This window comes from Sprattus sprattus (genome assembly GCF_963457725.1).
Source record: "Sprattus sprattus genome assembly, chromosome: 2".
Taxonomy (NCBI): Eukaryota; Metazoa; Chordata; class Actinopteri; order Clupeiformes; family Clupeidae; genus Sprattus; species Sprattus sprattus.
Window position 1 is genome coordinate 28,400,609 of NC_137921.1, and position 19,138 is coordinate 28,419,746.

General features: G+C 41.5%; 3 protein-coding genes across 3 annotated transcripts in view; 1 reads left to right on the forward strand and 2 right to left on the reverse strand.

Annotated features, from left to right (window-relative positions):
• nme7 (NME/NM23 family member 7) overlaps positions 1-4,195 on the reverse strand; it is a 37,608-nt gene extending 33,413 nt beyond the window's left edge. Inside the window, exon 1 of the mRNA XM_080832550.1 lies at positions 4,008-4,195. Coding sequence (XP_080688676.1) covers positions 4,008-4,010 — 3 coding nt within the window. The 5' untranslated portion in view covers positions 4,011-4,195. The remainder of the gene's footprint in view (positions 1-4,007) is intronic.
• A 2,195-nt stretch (positions 4,196-6,390) lies between these two features.
• LOC308360569 (homocysteine S-methyltransferase YbgG) lies at positions 6,391-9,524 on the forward strand. Its single transcript, XM_080832556.1, has 8 exons — positions 6,391-6,762; positions 6,841-6,908; positions 7,029-7,201; positions 7,555-7,658; positions 7,748-7,909; positions 8,070-8,275; positions 8,671-8,747; positions 8,828-9,524. The coding sequence occupies exons 1-8, from the start codon at positions 6,679-6,681 to the stop codon at positions 8,941-8,943; spliced, it is 990 nt and encodes a 329-aa protein (XP_080688682.1). The 5' UTR covers positions 6,391-6,678; the 3' UTR covers positions 8,944-9,524.
• An 875-nt stretch (positions 9,525-10,399) lies between these two features.
• On the reverse strand, positions 10,400-15,009 carry LOC308360563 (basic immunoglobulin-like variable motif-containing protein). Its single transcript, XM_080832547.1, has 10 exons — positions 14,944-15,009; positions 13,504-14,061; positions 12,449-12,578; positions 12,264-12,359; positions 11,810-11,914; positions 11,627-11,721; positions 11,257-11,389; positions 11,058-11,141; positions 10,844-10,940; positions 10,400-10,731 (listed from the first exon to the last, which is right to left on the reverse strand). The coding sequence occupies exons 2-10, from the start codon at positions 13,988-13,990 to the stop codon at positions 10,429-10,431; spliced, it is 1,530 nt and encodes a 509-aa protein (XP_080688673.1). The 5' UTR covers positions 13,991-14,061; positions 14,944-15,009; the 3' UTR covers positions 10,400-10,428.
• Positions 15,010-19,138: the final 4,129 nt, after the last annotated feature.

The following is a 19,138-nucleotide window of genomic DNA, read 5'->3' on the forward strand; positions in this document are numbered from 1 at the left end:
TGACCAAAGAGATACAGAACTGCTTTAGCTGTTACTTTATTCAGAGGATGTAGCCTTCACAATAAAGCCTATGACATTTAAGAAGGCTGACACTAACGGAAACAAACCTCATATCAACCACATATATTTCAACCAGCAAATCAAACTAGAACCACTGTACTAACACAGCAACATTTAATTTCATCCCTCCACTGTGTCGTGTGTGTGTTTGAGAGAGAGAGAGAGAGAGAGAGAGAGAGGGATACAGATAGAGAGAGAGAGTGAGCGCACGTGTTTGTGTGTTTGTGTGTGTGTGTGTGTGTGTGTGTGTGTGTGTGTGTGTGTGTGTGTGTGTGTGTGTGTGTGTGTGTGTGCTTCAGATCTGAGACCCTTGCTCACATAATTGAGCAGTTTATCTGTCTGGTGGGCCCTGCCCCCAGCCACACAAACTATTTTTACTGCACAGGCAGCTGTGCTGCTGATAGTATTGACAAGCACAGACATCTCTGGGCAAATGAACAGCGGCTCAGTGCCTATATTAGTAGAGCCACTACTGTTTCCTGTGAACACAGAGGCGTACCAATAAAATGACTCCATACCAGTGTCCTACAGTCATCCCCCACTGTCAAACCCAACTAGGGAACTATTGATTTCATCAACTATCACAAGCGCAACCAACATGGATGCCAGTCAGAACCCAGAACTGATTTAGCCTGCATTTACACAAAACAGAAAAAACATTTGATACTTATAACTGCTGGGCTGATAGATTTTTTCAAATTCCTGTATGACCAACACAATGTCACATTTAAAAAAATCTATACTTCCCTCTCCTCCCTTTCTCTCATACCAACCCGGCACCTAAGTCTGGTGAAACTGAGGCATGGTTCTCATAGCTTGTCATAGTTTCCCCCTTGAACCCTTATTAGCTTGCATACCTTTTTTGAAAGTCACTTTGGATAAAAACGTCTGTGACTGTAACAGTGTCAGTGAAATCTATGCCCTAAGCCTACCACTCATGTAAATAAACAGTAATGTGATCTTCTATTATTGAAGAGTACATGCCATGAAAATTGAACTCAAAAATGAAGTAACTGCCTATTGTGAGGAAGATTTGCATGACCCTGAGGCGTTTATCTTTCTGACACATGAGTGAAGACTCTGTGTGAAACGTGCCTTGGCTCTCTGCCACGTCTGTGAAGCAGCTCGCTGGGATCCCCAGATTCCTCATGTTTGTCATCCTGGAGGTGGTGAATGGCTTACAGGCACGAGAGATCTGGTGTCAGAACAGAAGGTCAGAGTTTACCCAAGGACAGCTGTGGATCACAGGCTTATGGACCCCAGACACCAAAACACTGCCTAGAAAGCTGCAGACTCTGGGGGGTATCCACGTACGTGGTTTAGTGACAAAGATGGATGGATAAGTTAACTCAAAGTAAGTGGTAAACCTCCTAAAAGAAGAATTTTGCCAGGAGAATTAAGCCATTGGGCTCTTGTACTAGGGGTTTTACTTCTTACTCTGACTTAATATAACCCAGTTTTGTCACTAAACCATGTACTTAGAATACCCCCCTGGAGCTGGACCTGGAACCGCACTGATCCATTTTGGGTCTACACCAAATCTGGGGCTGCATCTGTTTCCTAACCCGCCGCTGTCCAAATGCTATCTTCTAAACTCAAGCCACAGAAGTGAACATTGAGAAGTGACTTAAAAGGCCTGTGGTTGTCCACAAAGGAAACTAAAGACCTCTTCTTGGAAACCCAACAAACAAATTCTCAAACACATACTGTCTCCATGTCCAGGCACTATGATTTGAAACACTTGGCGCTGGCAACATGCACACGCCGACAAATCAGTTGAAACAAATTTTGAGGCAGGCATAAAGAGATAACGTCTTTAATTGGAATACAAGTTTTAGAAAGTGGTTCATACTGCAAGTGTAACACTGAAGGCTCATAACAACATAGCCTAATATTGTGGTTTATCAGTAGAAGCAGAAGAGGCTATTAAAAATAACTTTAAAGGGTAGGCCTAATTCCCTCCCCCCAGTTATTTCATTATCTACTCACTCTCTTAGCAATCATGACTCATAAGAGGTTTGCTTGTCAGAAAAGCAGAAACAGGAAGGTAGGAAAATACAGACCACAAAGAACTGGCCATTATTTACTACCACCGCACAGTTTAAAGGCCAAGACTCAAACTACAAACTACAAACAACTACAAACAAACTACGCCCCTCCCTTTTGAACTGGAATTGTCCATGGCTTGGTCCATTTACAGCACCAGGACTGTGAGCGGACACTGGAGTCTTGTGAGGAAACACACTGAACGGACAGCTGGAGGAGCAATTTGATGAATTTGTGTAGTGTGTTGGATTAAAATCACGGAATCTATCTTAACATTAACTTGTGTGTTTCACAGAAAAATAACTGTAATCGAGTTCTACTGATGTGACCATGAGCAGAGCAGATTATGACTTCTAAGAATTCTCAGTTTCGCAAGAAATACTGTTTTAAGATCAATAAATCATTAAACCCCAATAAACACTTCACTGTCAAGTGCAGGTTTGGACGCCATACCAAAGCATGCCGTTAGACCATATAAATAGAAAGGAAAGGGCATGTAAGCTTGAACCACATCCAAAACATCACGTCTAGCAAGACCGTTGCAAAATGCCCTGTGGTTAGAGTTAAGGAAACAAAACTTGTCTGGTGAATTTGGTTAGTCTTCTTGTATGTGCTTGTTGTAGCATAGAAAAAAGAATTGGATGGCAGCATGTTATTGTAAAAGTGAGTCATACTTGTTGCACACTGGCAAAATCAATCTGGAAGGTGAGGCCACATAATCTCTCAAATAACTGCTCAGCAAACAAGCAGTTCCGCTATTCAACTGTTGCACGCAGCTACAGGTAAATGTGAAACCAGCTAACATAAGCTCCGCTGTGCAGGCTTTTATTTTTATTTCTTATACTTTGTTTCACAGATTGATTTGCATACAGTTTGTTATTGTAATACTTACAGAATCCTTGCATGGATGGAACAGTGCATTAGACCAGCCATGCCCATCAATGATATCACATCATGGAAAACAAAATATTACAACAGTAAGTGATGCTCAAATAGCAATATTCTATTCAAAGCAATGAAAAGGTAAATTGCATAAACCCTCTTAGCAATGCAAAAGGTGACTTGGCAGGCAGAGGGCCAAAAGACTATGCTAACCCTGACATCTAGTGGTGCAATATGGATTTGAACAGAAAAATCATGGTGTGTTATGCCTCGCCATGTCAATAAGCAACTCAATTTATATGTATTCTTGTTATCATTCCAACATTTACATCACGTTGCACACATAACACATTTGAACAAATAATTCAAAATGAATGCATTGCACAGCTCCGCGGTAGGTTAGCTAGTTTATATGCCCCGTGTTAACGTTGAGCTACGTAGCATAACGTTGGATAGCTATCGTATGCTATGTATGTTGTTGATTGTAACTTTCATAGGTTAAGTACTAAATTATGTCAAGTCTGCCAGTCAGTGGATACAAAGATGTGACTGCTTATGATGAGCCGGGTTAAGGCGAATGGCTAGTTATCTATCTAGCATACCTAGCTATTTAGGTTTCAGAGTAATTAAAAGTTAGTTTTCAGCTTACAATATGACTAATGATAGCTACATACACAGTGTCAAATCAGCTACGATATCCTAGCTTCCTAAATCTGTTTAAAAACGTTCATTTCCATTGCTAAATGTGTAATATTTTAACGAATGAACTCCAATTGCTCAATTCGCACGTTTTAGGTTAAGTAGATAAATGGCAGTGCATTCCATTGCCTGTAACACAAGCAGCAACCAAACATCGTTGCCAGTAAATGTTAGCTAAGCAGTTAAACTAACTTGGCGACGTATCCTACAAAATGTTAACATGCAGTAATGTCTGAATTACACTTAACTTGATTAATGCGTTGGAGGAGGACATTCTGCAAACTCAACACACACATAGTTAAATCTTTAGTTAACTTTACCATTGTTGTAGGGGTCCTCTGCTGACGTTTGGTAGCTCTGCGCTTTCGCTAACAGACGGTGAGCTTGGAGTCTCGTAACCATGGCAACACACACATTGAGGAAGCATTTAAAAGCCAGAAGCCCTTGGCATTCCATATGTGTACGGAAAACAACTCATTTTGAACATGTAGCTAACTATAACAATCCCAACCGGAAGTATTACTACGACCTCTTGCCAGGAGACATGTGCAAGCCTATATCCGCACTGATCTAAAAAAGAAATGCCAATATTACCTGTACGGTGCTTTAACTGCTCCGTAGATGTAAGGGCCATGCCAATATTAGCTGTACAGTGCCTAAACTGCTCCGTAGATGAAAGGGCCATGCCAATAGGTATTACAAGTACAGTGCCTTAACTGGTCCGTAGATGTAAGGCCCATGCCAATATTACCTGAACAGTGCCTTAACTGGTCCGTAGATGTAATTGTAAGGGCCATGCCAATATCAACTGTACGGTGCCTTAACTAATAATAATAAATAATAATTAATTTTATGGGCCGCACAAATATTACCTAATAAATAATCTCACAAATATCAACTGTACGGTGCTTTAACTAATAATAATAAATAATAATTAATTTTATGGGCTGCACAAATATTACCTAATAAATAATCACACAAATATCAACTGACAGTGGTGAAGGAGGTAGAGAGTTTAGTAATGAGAAGATTGTGGGTTCGTCTCCCTGCTGAAGCGCCTACTAAACCGACTGAAACTTCCCTACTAGTTGTGCGTTAGTTCGTCTCCCTGCTGATGTGTCTGCTAAATGAATAAATGTATATGTGAACGACTGAAACTTACTTATTATTTTATCGACTGAAACCTACCTGCTAACTAGGGCCATGCCAATATCTGTACAGTGCCTTAACTGCTCCGTAGATGTAAGGGCCATGCCAATATTGGTGCCAACCTGCCCACCATTCAAGACCTGTTCACATCCAGAGTCAAGAAGCGGGCAGGAAAAATAACTGCAGACCCCTCTCACCCTGGACACAAGATGTTCCAACTCCTCCCCTCTGGTAGGCGCTACAGATCTCTGTTCGCCAAAACCTCCAGAAACAAAAACAGTTTCTTCCCTCTTGCTGTCTCTCTCCTGAACAGCTAACCCTCTGTGGCACTGTAAAAAAAAAAAAAAAAATAACTCATTGTACAATTACCCCTGCAACCATGTCTATTTATTCCACCCTTCCTATATAACCGTCATACTCATACCATATTGTATTTTATTTATTCCTGCTCTTCCTGGACTCTCCACTTTGAACTATTGTTTGTATATATTTTTTAAGACTTGTTGACCATTGCACTGTTGTATTGTATTGTTTTGCACTGCTGTATTGTTTTGCACTGTTGTATTGTTTTGTGTTGTGATGTATATTTGTGTAATATGTGTAAGCACACCTGAGAGCCACTGCACCAAGACAAATTCCTTGTTTGTGCAAACTAACTTGGCCAATAAAAGCTGATTCTGATTCTGATATTACCTGTACAGTGCCTTAACTGCTTCGTAGATGTAAGGGCCATGCCAATATTACCTGTACAGTGCTTTAACTGGTCCGTAGATGTAAGGGCCATGCCAATATAACCTGTACAGTGCCTTAACTGCGCCGTAGATGTAAGGGCCATGCCAATATTACCTGTACAGTGCCTTAACTGCTCCGTAGGTGTAAGGGCCATGCCAATATTAGCTGTACAGTGCCTTAACTGGTCCGTACATGTAAGGGCCATGCCAATATTACCTGTACAGTGCCTAAACTGGTCCGTTCATGTAAGGGACATGCCAATATTAGCTGTACATTGCTAAACTGGTCCGTTCATGTAAGGGCCATGCTATCAGCTGTACAGTGCCTAAACTGGTCCGTTCATGTAAGGGCCATGCCAATATTACCTGTACAGTGCCTAATCTGGTCAGTTCATGTAAGGGACATGCCAATATTAGCTGTACAGTGCCTAAACTGGTCCGTTCATGTAAGGGCCATGCTAATATCAGCTGTACAGTGCCTAAACTGGTCCGTTCATGTAAGGGCCATGCCAATATTAGCTATACTGTGCCTTAACTTGTCCGTACATGTAAGGGCCATGCCAATATTACCTGTACAGTGCCTTAACTAATAATAATAAATAATAATGAATTGTGTTTCTTGACATGCAAGCGCTGAAAATGCGCATATTTTTTGGAGCCGGAAGTTGAAATCGCAGATTGACCAATAGCAGCGTGGTCCCTAAGCGTGGCCGACCTACCGTAAAATGGAGACAAATATACCTCGAGGTGCTGGTGCTGGTGCTGTAGCCTACATTGTAAAGTCACTTCCTCAAATCAGTTTTGTTTCATATTCAAATGGAAAGCCATATCTACTCCGATTTTGAGAACGGATTCTTGATCAGCAAGAATTGCGGCATAGATACAGTACAGAAAAAGTACAGTGGCTGTGACACGACGATAGTTAGTTTGTGACAAAGTAACTTATTAGCAGAGAAGGACTTTGCCATTTATCATTTGGACACAGTGGTAGATCTGTGTTGGTCGGTGTTGACTTGGTGTTGTCGAGGGCGGCTATTCATTTTATATCTGGTTTCATAGAGCAAATGCCGTTTTTGAAGAGAGGACCATTTTGGTAAATGACTGAAACAAAATGACTGGAAAATATACGGAAAAACTCTTCATTTTGGACGGAGGTCTGTCAACAGAACTGGAAGCAGCTGGGTTGAAAATACAGGTATCGTCGATACATTACATTACACCAAATTGTACAGTTTTGTGGAAATGCATGTTTTCACTGTCTACAACCTCGCAGGGCGATCCACTGTGGAGTGCCAAACTCTTGCACACAAACCCTAAGGCTGTCGTGGATGCACATTATAGGTATGACCTTCTAAAAAGAATGTGTGAAAATTGTGTTGATTTAAGTAACTTTACTTTAGTTAAGTTCACAAACGTATTGTGATTCTCCTGCCTGGGTTGTTCTCTAATTTGCCTTTACAGATTCCTCAGTAGCGGTGCTGATGTCATCACAACAGCTACATACCAAGCCAGCATAGAAGGGTTCGTGCAACACCTGAGCCAAACTCCTGACCAGGCTGAGCAGTTGCTGAGGTCAGGGGTGCAGCTGGCTAAGAAGGCCGTCAGTGACTTCACATCTGATAACTTTCCATCAGGTTGGGCCTGCATTCTGCTCCATCTGAGAACCAACATGAAAAAATGAGAAATCAAATATGATCTTTAAACTTCATGGTGCCTTAATTGATCCTGTCAGTACCGGTAATCCAGATCTTTTGAGACTGATAGCAGTTAACTCTATAATGGATTTGAGCCAGATCTGCTGCTTGTCTTCTAATCTTTAATGTCCCAGACTTGTCCAGGCTTTTCTTAACAGGCAAGTCACTCAACAGATGCCTGTGTGGAAAGTTTTGACACATAAGCCTGTTTGATACTCTGTCTTTACAGCTGAATTATTTAGCAGTGGTGGCACAGCCCTGCCAATTTGTTTATGCAAACATTTCTCCTGAAGAGCGAAAGCAGCCTTTGGTGGCAGGTTCTGTGGGTGCCTATGGTGCATATCTTCATGATGGGTCTGAATACACTGGAGCATATGAAGCTGGCATGAGTGTTGAGGTGAGGTTTCAAGAGTGAAGTGTTTCATGCGTGTGCCATCTCATATAGCCTGCCACCTAGTGACTGAGGCATCTGCCCTCTTCTCTCAGGAGCTGAAAGCCTGGCACAGACCTCAGGTTCATGCCTTGGTTGCTGCTGGTGCTGATCTTATTGCCATGGAAACTATACCAAGTTTTAAAGAAGCAGAGGCCTTAGTGGAACTGCTGAGAGAGTTTCCAGACACGAAAGCCTGGCTGTCTTTCTCCTGTAAGGTAACGTGACAGCACATCATGCTAACAGTACTGCTCTACAACACAGGTTCTTAAACATAACCTCTGGTTGGGAACCCTTATGCCAAATATTTAGTGATATTAATAGCAGGTATTTGTTATATGTCAGTTCAATCAGACTAATAAAATGTATATGTTTAAGGATGCACAAACTATTTCAAATGGGAAGAAATTTAGCGAAGCTGTGGAAATGGCCTGTAGATCAGAGCAACTGGTTGCTGTAGGGGTGAACTGCTGCCCCCCCGCACTGATCAAACCTCTTCTAGAGTCTGTTGGGGTGCACAGGAGTCCTGACATCAGCTGGATAGTCTACCCCAACAGTGGAGAGGGCTGGGAGCCTGGTACTGGGTGAGTCCATTTAAGCCCCTGAATACACTCTTGAGTCCTCGGTTACTGCTTTCACAGACAGGTTGAAGATTGAAAGAAACGTTTGGAGAAAAAATATCTGCAAGGGTGATTTATTTGACTATTAGGTCCAAGTGCCATGTTTCCATGACACCCTAAAATAACTATTACTTTGACAGCTTGAATGAGCCGTTGAATAAGGTGTCTGGTTCAAGGAGGAAAAAGCCCACAGACTGAATTGCAATCTGATGATAAAAGGACCTTAGTTTAGCCTACTTAAAACCTCAGTGGATTTTAGCACAGACTTGTTGACTCTGCAATAAAACAAGAAATAGCATTTAACAGAATGTAACATGTAGCATAGTGCTCGTATGATCTGTTCTGCATTTTATGTAAAGGTGGAAAACCTCAAAGGAGACACAGTCTTTTGCTTGGCAGGCACAAGAGTGGGCAGCTCTGGGTGCCTCTTGGATAGGTAGGTGCATTTAATTGTGTCATGAACGTCATTAGGCCTGATCCTTTTTGTATTCACTGACTGAGAGCTCTGTTTGGCAGGAGGATGCTGCCGTGTGGCTCCTGCTGAGATCAGGGAGCTGAGAGGACAACTGCTTGGCACACAGCAACAACAAGCTGTTCACAGGGTGCAACAAGAACATGAGCGTGATCAGTGATTCTTTTTGTCTACACTGTAATCAATGTGCAGTTCCAGGAAATGACTGGAAAATATATGGAAAAACTCTTCATTTTGGACAGAGGTCTGTCGACAGAACTGGAAGATCATGGAATCTTTCCATTTGTCAATAATGTCACCACTGATATGTATACAAAGTTGTAGAAATATGTATTTATAAATAAAGGAAAACTACGGTAAGGTAGCACATTTCTTCACATGAACAACCATCTGAGTGGCTACAGACACTTAATGCCATGTTCCCATAGTAAATAAAGGGCAGACAGAGCTTGGTACAGCACAGGTTAGCAATCATGCATTTTTCCTGTTGGCGTTCACATAATATACGCACAGCAGCTCAAAATATCCCCCTGTACAGTGATACATCTTATCTGCTGTACTTTATTTAACTTGCAACATACTCTGAACACCATTGTATTAAATGTTTGACAGGAATTATATAATTTTGTTCCTAATCCATTTCATTTGAATGTACTTTGGGGACAGCATAGCCCTACATCAGCCTAAGTGCACCAGTGTGAAATGTCAAGTTTCACTCCAAATATGAAGCAGTGTTTGATAGGTCAGTAGCAGAAAAATTAACATGGGAACTTCTCCAAAGAACTAGTTTGTCTCAGGCCTTGTCCTAAATGTTTCTCACTGTGCAAAAAAAAGTGTACCTTCACATACTTGATTACATTAAAAGTACAGTTACAATATTTCTTGAAATGGCTTCATTTTAAATAGTTGACAGCTATTGAAATTATAGCAGTTTAACTATTTCATTTTTATAACCTGATCTTCCCAATATAGGATCTATCCACTTGGTAAGGACATAATATACACAGGTTTAAGATACTCAGAGGAGGCATCAGTATTAATCTCTACAGAGACACGCTGGGAATAGGAATGTGGTTTGAATGAAACAGTTTCTCGCTCAATTGCCTTTACAACTAAAGCATTTCAACTTTCATGCAGTACACTTCATAATAAGTGTTTTTTCTGGCTTAATAACCATTTCACTGACAACCATTAAACTTTGTACAGAACTGCTCAACTGCAGAACTCTTCATACACATGCTTTTATCAGCATATTGCACACCTGGTTAAGGTTCATCCTCTTCGCTCGACATTGTACATTTCTTTCTATTCAGGTCAGCTGATGAAAGCAAAAGCACATCAAACACTAGGATGATGCCTTGGTTGGTAGTGGTGCTCTACACATTGCTCGCCACAAAGTGTACACTTAAAGGAACAGGAAGTGTACACTTAAAGAAAACTATTAATTTGTTTCATGCTGTGCAAGTACAACATTTTTCATGATCCACACTACACGCACGACATGGTCTTGAAAGCTGACTGAGGCTATCGCGTTGACCAAATAAAACACTTGACCCATTTTTGTTTGGTGTCGGGATGAATTTGTGCAAATGCTGTACTTTCACACTAGATGAACAATAACTCAGCACAATACTCTAGTCTGCGGTCAGTCGATGTCCTCTAGGTCACTGTCCGGCGAGCTCCTCTGCCTGTACTCGGCTGTGTTGGACAGCCGTTTCCAGGCCGTGTCGGACTTCTGGTTCCCTGTGCTGTTGGAGCGCCCCAGGCGCCCCTGGTGTCTGGCTGTGCCCTTCTCCTCAGATGCCTCCCCTGCGCCACCCTGCCCTCGCTGTTCTGCCCCCTTGTGGTGGAGGTCATAGCGCAGGTTCTCCAGATTCATGGCCCAGGGACCCAGCTTCTGCCAGTTCACCCGCTGGAATGCCATGATGCAGTGCAGGTTCCCACCCACCTGACAGCAGGAAAGGGAAAAGCCAGATGTCAGACCCATTGACTGTGGATATGTTTGTAGTTTGGGTGTAAAATCGTTACTACATACAAAATGCAGAAGGGAGAACGCTGACCTTTTTGGTTTTGCGATACTGGATGCCTCTCTCTGTGTGGCGGATGTCAAGATATTCTGGATTCTGTGTGTTCAGATCTGTCACAATATCTGTCCACCTAAAAATCCAAGTATTCACATTACAAATAAAGCATATCAGTGCTTTAATTTGTATTCTTGCTTACAAATGAAAAAAGGAGAACATTTTAACAACAGCAAAAAGGCTGATCACTTACTTTTTACAGTGAATAGCAGGGTGCTTCCTGCTTGGTTCCCCAATGAGAATCCAATGCTCCATCTCATTTTGAGGAAGAGACCCTCTATCATCGAAAAAACATGTAGATTTTTTAAATTATAAACTCATTGTGCACTTACTACAAAAAATAACTATGGTATATCAAAGACATGGATTGAACCAATTAGTGGCCATTATACCTGTAGGCCTTGGCTGCTTTAAGTGGTGTGGCTTCAAAGCCCACGGGGCAGCAGTAATGGTTCTGACAGTGATAAATGTAGGCCATGGTGTCGTCCTTCAGTCCCGCGGTCAGCTTCAGTAACGCTCCCTCAGCTGCAAGGAGGAAGACAAACACAGCATCTGTACACAATAAACTTGCTCTACAAAATCACTCTACCATACAGAGACCTGTGTTATGATTCAATAGCACTTACTCTCATAAGTGACAGCACAGGATATCATCATTTTATGTGAATGTTGTCACAGAAGATTGATAATTCCTTTCTGACTACTTTCAAAAAGTGTATAAGAGAGATATTTGGCAAGGGTGTTAACCCCCCCACACCCCACCTGTCTCTCCAGCAGTTTTATGTTTCCCGTGAGGTTTGTAAAGGATATAAGAGCATCCCCGAACACGGAAATTGTCGTTGATTTGTCTGAACCATCTGCTTGACAAAAAGACAGAAACTAGTGAGAACTTTAGGTAGTACTGTGACAGAAATATCATAGAATTGGCCGAATTGACCTGCGTACCGCATAAGAGTTGCATTGCCAGTGAAAGGGCCAAATTTGATCTCTTCAAAGGGTGGCTGGTAGCCCAGAATATTTAGAGCCTCTTCCTGAGAAATTGGTGGAAGACTGAAAACAGAGAGGACATCTAGTCACATTTTCCTCCAATAACACAGTTGAGGTCAGACAGTAATACAGTCATTAGTCCCTCATCCCCACAAGGACTTTCACGTTCATTCTATAATTTCATTTTTTTTTGTAAATGGCTGTTTGAAATACTGCAAGAGACACTGGGGATAAGTACCTAATAAGCCTAATTTAATACGTATCCCTATGTTATATCCCATAATTCATCAAAGCACTCTGCATTATAATCTGCATCAAGACCTCTAGTTCAGTCTACTAAGGGCACTCCTATAGCTGAACCAACGCTGAACACCTAGTTTGTACAAATCTGCAACCGTAGCACACAACATACCTTCCTGCTCCCAATGTGCTGTACAAAAAGTTCCAAACGGAAACTAATGAAGATATCCCACATGATGTTTTGTACTGTGGTCGGCTTATGCAGTACCTGGAACCAAGGAACAGAGCGATATCACTGAGGAACTAATGAAGAGGCAGAGCTATTTATTAGCAGTGTGTTCCTGTAACAGCTCCTACCATCTCCTCAGGTCCATGACTTTCCTCTGTTTGATCTCCTCGGGAGAAGCATGGCCCGGAATGTCTGGCAGATTCTTGCTAGGTCTGTCAGCAGATTTCATCTTTTTACAGCTGAATTTCTTTGTGTTGCCTGAAATTCAGACAAATATACATCTGAGTCGAATAAAGCACACATAAGAAAACAGGGTTATTCAGCTCCAAAGTTCTACACCTTAAATTAGAATATCTTACATGCACAGTGCTAGTTAAATAAAGACTATTAATAGAAATATCTCACGGCTTTGTTCTTGCATCATTGTCACATCAAGTCATGTCAAGTTATTTGAATATTCAAAAATGTAGAGAATCGTAGACCTGTACAGAATAGATGGTTTGATGGATTTTACCATACAGTTACAATTTAAGAAGGTAGAGGAAATATAACGCTTAAAGCAAAACGTTCGAAGTCCCTAGCATCTGGGAGCTGCAATAAGTCAACTGGATACATTATGTTAAAGGGCTGAATTTAGCACAGGCAAATGGACCGCAATGTTCACTACACCCTGGTGATGTAACAAATGACACGATTCAGAGTTCACAATTCACAGTTGACTCAATTTCACATTTAATATCAGGGAGGACTATCAGTGATACAATCCAAGCACCCTGCCTATGGGGCAAATGGAGTCGCTCTCCTGGTTATGTCACTGATGTGTCTTATGTAAGCACCACCAGATGACACCAGTGACAGTTCTCGCTTTACTGGCATGCCACACATGCCATCAAACAATCTAGGGTATTGTGTAAAATAACCATATGCACCGATACATTATAAACAATGCATAACTTAGCTTGACTGTTCTCTCCCTTGTACGTCGCTTTGGACAAAAGCGTCTGCTAAATGACTAAATGTAAATGTAAATGTAAATGCATAAACGTCTGCCTCCTGGAAGTCACAGCGCTCAGTAATGAGATATGCGGTAAAGGAAGACTGTGATCACAGCAGAGCAAGATGAGCCTTAAGTGACAATGTGCCAGGCCTGAGGCCGAGACGTTTAAGAAATGATGACTCTTACTTGTCCTCGTTTTTCGCGTCAAAACAGCGTCAAAGTCAGTGGTGTCAATCTCCCAGGCAAGAACAGGCTTCGTATTGCCAGACGACGCTACCTCCATGTCACAGTCCTCGTTTATGGGGACATTGCTGGTGCTTCCAGCCTGGCCCTGAGACATGTTTAAAGTGCTGGACGTCACAACGGTCGTCTCTTCATCATGCGTGTTGAGGAGCACATCCCTGGGGCTGCTTGGGGGTCTGTAGATGGCAGCGGCCCGATTGAGCAGTGCAAAGTCGGAGCAGACCGTGTAGAACTTCTCTCTGGAGTGCGTGACGGGGCAAGTCAAGGGCTGCTGGAGCTCGACGCTGGAGGCCCGGCGTGCCCGCAACTCCTCCCGCGTGAAAGAGCTAAGGAAGCTGCGCTCATCATCCTGGCTGGGGCCTCGGACCGGGCCTGCCTGATCGCTAATGCCAGATAAGTTTTCCTCTTGGCTTTCTGCAGTGTTAGGCATTGGACGGAGAACTCGGGAAGTAATGGAGAGAATCGTGCCTGGGTCAGGTTGCGTGGCAGGTCATGGAATTGCTATGCAGGGGGGGGGGTCGGGAAAAGCACAATGAAACTAACAACTAACAACAAAAATACCAAGAAGCATGGGGGAAGACACATGCTGATGAAAATGAATGAATGATCTGTTTTGCACTGCAAGTTTATAAAAATGTCTGGTAAATGAACCGTTATAGTTTGATATTGGGCAATGGCAAGCGTATTGCTTTAGTTTAGCAGATCATATTGCTATAGTATAGTGAATCAAAAACATGCTCCTGTATTATTGCAATGTGTCTTTCCCAGCAAAACAACCAATGATTTTTACATTTTAAAACAAACTAATAAATACCTGACCCAATATTGCCTTATTGTTTAGTACCCATACTGTTGTTTATGCATTAGGTTACTTATTCTAGGGGCAAACTGCTAAGTGGTGCTAACTGTGGTCTAACTGCGTTCCCAAGTTGGTCAAATGCCAGCATGTGGTCAGTTTCCATGCAATGCATCATGCATCGTGAAACACCCTGGCTTTTGAACATGCAGCTCATATATAGAATGGTACGGTAGGGCCTGTGACCTTTAACCACAATAATAGACGATAACACAACAAACCGTTTAAAATCTGAATCTGTAGCATCACCCCAACAAGAACCAACTTATAGTAGGTCTACTATCACTGTTGTCCCAGTGAGTTAATCTAGGACGCCGAATGTATCGACAGAATCACATGTTACCAAGTTGTGATATTAACAACAAAGAGTAACGTACATAGGTTTACGTTAATGTTAACATTTCTGCTATTGCCAATTGGACTGAGCCGGCACCGTATTGTTATGAGATCTCACTGAGATAACAGGATAACATATGGGTATATTGAATCACGTCGCAAATAAACGCAATATCATGTTAGCTACATACCTTCCATAAACGCCATTCGGTCATCAACTACTAAACTGCACATTAGCTTAACATCTCCATCACGACCCACATCCCATCTTCCGCTACAATTCCTCATCAGACTGTACCGTCCATGTAGAGGGGGTGTTTAACTGGGCCCATAATCCTGTATTTAGTTTAATGTTGCATCGACGTCAAACGGATCATTAGCAAAAAAGCGTATGCTCGATTCAGCTATGTACTGCCTTATAACATTTTAAGAGTATATGATGATTCATTGGTATTTTCACAGACGGCTACATTATTTCTGCGTTCAACAGATCTCCTCCCTCTGACTGGGACATTTTGGTTTAGACTGGCGACTGTTCTGAGGTCAGAGATACACCGTCCGCTCATAGAGGATGGAGACGAAAAGGGTGGGGTAGGCTGTTGACTTTAGGTTAGGTTTCGTAAACAAGCGATATGCATATTCAATACATTATCATAGGCAAATAATATACCTGTTATCTACCGGTAGGAAATAGCCTAATTGTTGGTAGCAGGTTGGCTACGCCCCAATAAATAAATACAAAGCTGAACTGCAGTGAAGTTAGTTTCAGGTTCCATATTCGACAGATTCGCATATTCGCCAAAACCATGCAGTTACAATTGAGAGGACACCAGGGGCGCTAATGCGCTTAGGGACCGTCATTAAATTACCACTCTAAAGGCCGAATTATGCTCTGTTTTAGACGTAACGCGTAAGCACGTAATTTACACAAGGAACTTGTTTTAGACAAGTTTTGATTTAAGGTTCGTTTTAGACGCAGAGCCGTGTTGCAAGGCTTGTGAGCCGTGTTGCGTGTTGCAAAGCAAATTGACGCCAGAACTGTAGATTTTTTTTTGAGTTAAGTAAGCCTATTTATTGCAGCAGGACAAAGGAAAAAAACCTACCGGAGCATGAAAGTGTAGTGGGCGAAAGGCTTGATGTTATGAATAAATGTGTTACACAAAATACAAATGTTGGCAATTCAGTACCAGTGGCGAAAAAGACAGCACATGACGCAAAAGTTCGCTTATTGACATATTTTAATGACTGCGACAGGCTTTAAAACGATGTGTTTATGAGTTACATTATTCAAAGATGAGGTGGTAAATGGCGAGAGAATCTCATCATGTTGTCAATGCTTGTAACTACAATGGTGCTGGCCACAAGGTAACGGCAGGTTACTGTTAACTTTTGTATGAGCAGACCGGGCTCATTCTATCAAACTCGCTGGTGCAATTGATGGATTCACGTCAATATGAACTCAATGAAAGATATCACCATGACTCACAAGTGGCGGAAAATGAATATGAAAGTACCTATTTGTTCGTGAATGACCACATTCTCTCCAAACAATCGCGGGTGAGAATGGGATATTTGCGGTAATTTGAGCGTCCTTATAAGTGTTTAAAGAGGATTTGTAAAGGAGTTCATGTCTTCGGACCTCTTCTGTTATGTTTGTTCCTAATCCATAAGAAAAGGCTTGTGAGACGGTCTGCAGGGTATTCATGATTTAAAAAAATGTCTGGGTCTAAAAAAGACTGTACGCTATTAACCCGGAAACGTGAGACTCTGTGTGAAAGGCTGTGGTAGCCGGCCAATCACAGCCTTTGCGAGCTGTGTAGGGCCGTAGTGTTTTAGTCGCATAGTCAGGAATTTTGGGCAACGCACTTAAGCACGTAAGGGGGGGTATTTTACCGCGCAAGGGGGGGTTGTGTATCTTACGTGCTTACGCGTTACGTCTAAAACAGAGCATAATTCGGCCTTAAGAGCAGCGCTTCCATAGCCTGACGATGTCATACTCATGATTCTAGTCAGAATATGAGTCTGATACCGAACCATTGGGCTGTGATTATGGTGCGTGTTTCAACGAACCAGGAAAGAAAATGCCTATTCGCTGAATTGGATACCTAGAACCAATCAGAGCAACGTAATATTACCATCTGATAGATTAAACTTTTACCTGATCCCGTAGGAAGGAAGGCAAAAAGATCTTTTCAATATACAAATGCCTTGATCGCGTTTCTCTGTTCCTCTTTCAAAATGAATGCGCTGTCAATATCTGTTGAGGTATGCCTGCTCACGTTAATTAATTAGCATTAAGGCTACAAGCTACAGTTTGTTTCAATGGGTTTTTTGTGTACACGTTAGCAAGGACCTAAAAATAATGGTCTAGAGAGCTTTAGTTAAGAAAAACAATACTCTGCAACATTCGTGTTGCACATGCACAACTAACCGAGTCAATGTAGACATTAAAAAGTCGTGTAGATGGCTTAATTCACATAAAATATTCCCCACTAAGCACCCGAGACGCGGCCATCTTGGTCGGAGTTCGAATCTACCGGTTAATTCAACTGAAGCGTTGGTTTCTGTCCATCAACTATAAAGCCCGCCCAGACAATTTCATTGGTACGGTATAATCCGACCGATATACTCTCCCCCAACTAGCACAGAGCCAGGCTGGTATCCAGGCTAGCGCTTCCATGCAAAATCCATTTTTCATGAAATTACCACTCTGACAGCAGCGCTTCGATGCAAAATGGTTAGAAATACCAAAGTACATTTTTTTCTATTAGGATTTTTTTTTCTGTAAGTATTTTTTTCATTATTTTTATTAATTTAAAAACTGGACGAGAACTCTGAAAAGGGCTAAGGATCCGAATAAATGGTGCCGTATCTTGTTCCTCCCATGTAACCAAAGCCTTATAAATAGTTTGGCCCCAAAAGGTCACTTAATGTGAAAGCGAATGAAAAAAGTCATTTTCCACATAGGAAACAATGGTATTCTTAGTGAATGTGGAAATACATTGAAGAGGGCTAAAGATCCGAATAATTGGTGCCGTATCTTGTTCCTCCCATGTAACCAAAGCCTTATACAGAGTTTGGGCCAAAAGGTCACCTTATGTGAAAGCTAATGAAAAAAGTCATTTTCCACATAGGACACAATGGTATTCTTAGTGAATATGGATATAAATTGAAAAGAGCTTAAGATCCGAATAAATGGTGCCGTATCTTGGTCCTCCTATGTAACCAAAGCCTTGTACATAGTTTGGGCCCAAAAGGTCACTTAATTTGAAAGGTATTGAAAAAAGTCATTTTCCACACAGGAAACAATGGTATTCTTAGTGAATGTGGAAATATATTGAAGAGGGCTAAAGATCAGAATAATTGGTGCCGTATCTTGTTCCTCCCATGTAACCAAAGCCTTATACAGAGTTTGGGCCCAAAAGGTCACTTAATGTGAAAGGTATTGAAAAAAGTCATTTTCCACATAGGACACAATGGTATTCTTAGTGAATGTGGATATACATTGAAAAGAGCTTAAGATCCGAATAAATGGTGCCGTATCTTGGTCCTCCTATGTAACCAAAGCCTTGTACATGGTTTGGGCCCAAAAGGTCACTTAATGTGAAAGCTATTGAAAAAAGTCATTTTCCACATAGGAAACAATGGTATTCTTAGTGAATGTGGATATACATTGAAAAGGGCTAAAGATAAAAAAAAAATGGTGCCGTATCTTGTTCCTCCCATGTAACCAAAGCCTTATACATAGTTTGGGCCCAAAAGGTCACTTAATTTGAAAGCTATTGAAAAAAAGTAATTTTCCACATAGGAAACAATGGTATTTATAGTCAATGTGGATATACATTGAAAAGGGCTAAAAATCAGAATAAATGGTGCCGTCTCTTGTTCCTCCCATGTAACCAAAGCCTTACACAAAATTTGGGCCCAAAAGGTCAATTAATATGAAATCTATTGAAAAAAATAATTTTCCTCATAGGATACAATAGGTATTTTGGTGAATGTGGATACATTGAAGTGGCCTAAAGATCAAAATGAATTGTTCCGTATCTTGTTACCCCCACGTAAACTATGCCTTATACAAAGTTTGGGGTCCACGTGACACATACAGTTTTTCTCGATTGCTTTTACCTGCTTAGGTAAACTAGAACCCACTTGGTCTTCATGACTACTTTCTTTGCACAGCAGAAGTCATCTCTTGCAAATGTGTTCATACATTTTCATTGGGTTCACACATTTCTCACACCCTTTTGCAAAACAGTTAACATAGATGACATTCAAAAACCCCAAACTCTATTGGTTTTACCGTGCTAAACAAAAGGAAAACATCTTTTCACAGGTCGTATAGATTCCTTGCATAAGTCTGAATCACCTGTATGAAACTCCTTT